Genomic DNA, 4,373 nt, shown 5'->3' on the forward strand with positions numbered 1-4,373 from the left:
AAAAGAGACATTAGTGCAAGCTCCTGGAAAACTAATAGACGGAGAACACAATCATTTGGACAATTTGCATACAGATAATCTGGTAGTGATGCGTAAGCGAGGCGTTCAACATAAGAGAGAATTGAGGAAAAGGAAGCAGAAATGGTTGCAAAACGGGCACGGAACATATAGTCAACTGGCCGATGAAGACGAATTTTTTGAAAGTTCCGAAAAGTCACCAGATATTGTATGTCATTTCTATCGCGACGGCAACGCACGTTGCCGCGTCATCGATAACCATTTGAAGGTATTGGCTGGAAAACATATTGAAGCGAAATTTTGCAAAGTCAATGTTGAAAAGTCGCCATTTTTATCACAACGCTTGCGCATGAAAGTCATACCAACAATTGTTGTAATCAAAAATGGCAAAATTAAAGATTTCATCGTCGGTTTTACCGATTTAGGTAATTGCGAGAATTTTTCAACGGGCATGGTTGAATGGCGACTCGCTCAGTCTGGTATCATTAATTATAAAGGCGATTTAATGACACCGCCCATTATGAAAAGGAAATTCGTTAAAAACCGTGCTCAGATGAATATGCGTGGCGGTTACGAGCCCGATGATTCTGAAACTGATTCCGATGATTAACAGAAGAAACAAAGCGATTGAAATGTGTGTTTGGATTCATTTTGAATGACTTATCACAACATCTTTGCATTTTTCTTAGCAATGCTTCAAATATCCTTAAAAGATACTGAGCTGGAGTTTTTTTCTGCATTATACTTACAAACTATTTCTTTTCCAGTACTTTGGCGTAAAAAAAAGAACAATAAAAAACATATATAGAATCCCATTCCAAGTCTTTTTTTTTTTTTTGTTTGATTTAAGTTTACATCGAAAAGGTAATTAGTTGCGTTTTTTTATTTTTTTATTCACAGTAGCTTCACAATAGTGACTAATTCGAATTATGACTTCAAGCATCCTATGTAGAATTTCTATATATATTTCTATGCTACCTTAATGCTAGATTCAATGACCCCGATCCTTAGTTGTTGTAGATATATATTAAGTTTGTGCGACATCTAGAAGGACTTTTTTTCCTTTTTTATCTTACGTTCCGTGCCCGTTTTGCAACCATTTCTGCTTCCTTTTGTTCAATTCTCTCTTATGTTGAACGCCTGGCTTACGCATCACTACCAGATTATCTGCATACAAATTGTCCAAGTGATCGAGTTCTCCGTCTATTAGTTTTCCAGGAGCTTGCACTAATGTCTCTTTTGATATATCGACAATTAACTTTTCCGTGCCTATTAAATATATATATATATATATCTATATATATATATATATGGAATATGTTTTCAATTTTATTTAAAACACAAATGCGTTCATATATATTTGTTCTCTTTGTGGCATTGCCTTGACTTTTTAATAATTTTTTGTAACTTAGTCAGTGTCTGTTATCTGCTTTGCTATCGTTTATCTCAGGTGAAACTTATCCTTATGCGCTACAGATTAGATCTTTGCAATACATTCTCAATTCTGATGCGTTTCGCTTCCATTTTGTTTAAGTGGATAGTTATGGTAATACCTCTGCGGATAATGTCGCATCTTTCAGAGCATCACATGTTAGTTATCGTGCTCTGATTTCTACTGACTTGACCAGCATTCAGCCTTTCCTTGGCCACAGTACTGGAACGGTTCAATTCACGGTCGCCACTTATACTGTTTATCCTCGCATTTAAATATAACACTGTAGCTTCACACAGGGTATTATTTGCCTTATTAGTAGGCTGATGTTTAACCAGAACAGATGTAATGGCGGCTTGCGTAAAATTAACATAGTGAGAGATTCCTTATACACATGTGCAGCTTCGCAATCTCGTCATCATTTTCTCTTGGTGTGTCCGTATATTAACACAACTGTTGGTCTTTTCAAGTTTTAAGATCGCAGGGTTTTTGGGATTTTGCACCCCTTTAATACAATATCTGTCAAATTTATGAAAATAAAATGAAATAAGAAGATTATTGGAAAACTTGACAAAGATCATTTCCCGCAAAATGATCACAATTAGATGACAGATGTGATAACACGCTAAACATATATGTACATATACATAGATTTACAATAAAGTTTTCCGTCTGAGTGGCCGAGTACGCAAGAGTCTCGACGAGCAACTCAATGGTCGTGGGTTCAAATCTCAAGTGCGGTAGAGTTTTTAATGAAGCCGAAAGCCTTAGATGCTAATGCTTTAAGGCTTTGGTCTTAGAATTTAGTCTCTGGCTAAATTTACAATAATAATAATAATAATAATAAATACAATAAACCTAACCGACCGAAGTTTATTAATGTTCCAATAATGAACTTTGTGTTCACATTGAGCATTTTTTACGTAACAGAATGAATCGTCTGTTGTTGACTTATTGAATTGCAAAAGAAGAAGAATTAAATAATCTGTGAAGGTGAAAGCGCATAAATAAAAGCACATAAGTCAGTAAAATATAAAACATTTGCAGCGGTCTGCCGATCTATGTTATGTGCAGATCGTAAATGCGAATCTGTTCGTGCACCACGTGAAGCTTTAGAATGAAGAGTGGGTGGGCCAAAGTAGAACGCTTTCTCTGAATAAATTCTCTAATTATTGCCTGAGTTGTAAAGCTCTCTATTCTTGGAAGACAAGCAAGTCCGTTTTAATTGGCTAAATGAACTATGTAAATTGATTGAGGTGAACTTGAAATTTATCATGTGTTCGCATAAAAGGCGGCAATTGTCGATGGCAATTAGTGTCTGCTTCTAGCAATAAGCAATAATTCTTTTTTTTTGTCGAGTTCCTATGTTGTTGTCTCATAAAAAAGTTTTCGACAAATATCATCGGGAACTTGCCATCCGTAAATGACAACCAAATCGACGGACGTGGCGTAATCGATTGGGAATTCGACGACAATCAATAATAACATATTTAATGGGATCTCCGTTGGGTAAGGCAAATTTCTTAATGAACGTAAAAAATTCTTCGTTATTTATGAATATTTTCTTCTTTGCTTTTGTTTTTTTTTTTTTTTTTTTTTTTTTTTGTGCCTATTTTTTGTTAAATCGTAAAATTTCTATAACATGCTTTCATATCTATTGCCGAAGAAAGGGACATGTATTAAAGTTGTTTTCGAACCCAATAATTTATGGGAATAAGGTGGCTATTCCATGTGATTTTTCGTACGATAGTCCGAAGGAGCTTTTCATTAATCGTAAACCGATTAAATAAATTATTTTATAATATAAGATCGTACTAACTAAACAATAATCATAATAATTATAACAATTGAAATAGCATTGAATAATTGAATGGAATAACAAACAAATTCTATGTAGAATAATATCCATCCAACGTATATATAAAGATAAAAGCATGTGTGTATGAGGACAATACACTATGTAAATAAATGTATGCAAGCAAAAAGTTATAGTTTGTTCGTTTCTATTAGAATGAAAAATAAAAGGCTAAGTTGCGCGCTATGTAGATAATTAACATCACCAATAGGTGTATTGAAAGCAGTGGTTAAGATTGCGTTCATAAACCAACAAATGCTCAGCAGGGGTTTCATGTTCTGCTGCTGTAATCGCGTAGTCGTGTATTCGCATTGTGTAACATGTTCACCAGACACTCTAGCGTAGCGTTGCAAAACACTTTTAAAATATCGAAAAACAAAGCAATGAAAAAAAAAAACAAAAAAAAAAAAAACGATACATAAATAAACCATTCATAAGCTTGAACACTTACGCTTCTAGAGATATTTGGCCGTTTTACTTAGCAAATCAAAACTGTTTAATTCGTATAGGAAATGCTTTATAATAAAAAGCAATTTTTTGTTTTTTTTTTTTTTAATAATTATTTTCAAAAAGCATAGGAATTAAGCACAAAAAAAATCTCATTTGTACATTGAGCTGCTCTATGAACAAATCAGTAGGTAACTGAATTACATTGATTGAAAAGTCACGGGGCTAGCGTTAAGAAATATTTGCTGTATTCGGTGAAGAGAAGAGATTTAGATTTCTTTAGATTTCGGCACTTAAAGTTCAACCCCCTTCCTTACTAGTTTGCCTTCCTTTTTTAAAGTTGAATTAGGAAACGTATTGATCGTGAGGAAAGTCCAATCATGCGTTAAGTTTATTCCTACTTTTTATAGATCAGGTTCAATTGATGGAAAGATTCATTTTTTAATCCACTATCAGTCATTGTTAATTCGTCTCACTAAGTATAATTTCTCGATGACTACAGCCTCTTTACATGAGCTACAAATGCTTCCTGTAGGCATCTTACAAATCGTTTCTCCTTTCATAACGAGCTTAGTCTTTGAAAAGTCATTCGTTGTAGGCTGCCCTCGTCGTTGGAATTAT

General features: G+C 34.0%; 1 protein-coding gene across 1 annotated transcript in view; it reads left to right on the top strand.

The window, feature by feature from the left end:
• Window positions 1–628, top strand: part of LOC119632563 (thioredoxin domain-containing protein 9-like) — a 29,903-nt gene extending 29,275 nt beyond the window's left edge. The window contains exon 2 of the mRNA XM_038025522.1: window positions 6–628. Within this exon, the coding sequence (XP_037881450.1) occupies window positions 6–628 (623 nt within the window). The remainder of the gene's footprint in view (window positions 1–5) is intronic.
• Window positions 629–4,373: the final 3,745 nt, after the last annotated feature.

Source organism: Glossina fuscipes, unplaced genomic scaffold, assembly GCF_014805625.2.
Source record: "Glossina fuscipes isolate IAEA_lab_2018 unplaced genomic scaffold, Yale_Gfus_2 1, whole genome shotgun sequence".
Lineage (NCBI taxonomy): Eukaryota > Metazoa > Arthropoda > Insecta > Diptera > Glossinidae > Glossina > Glossina fuscipes.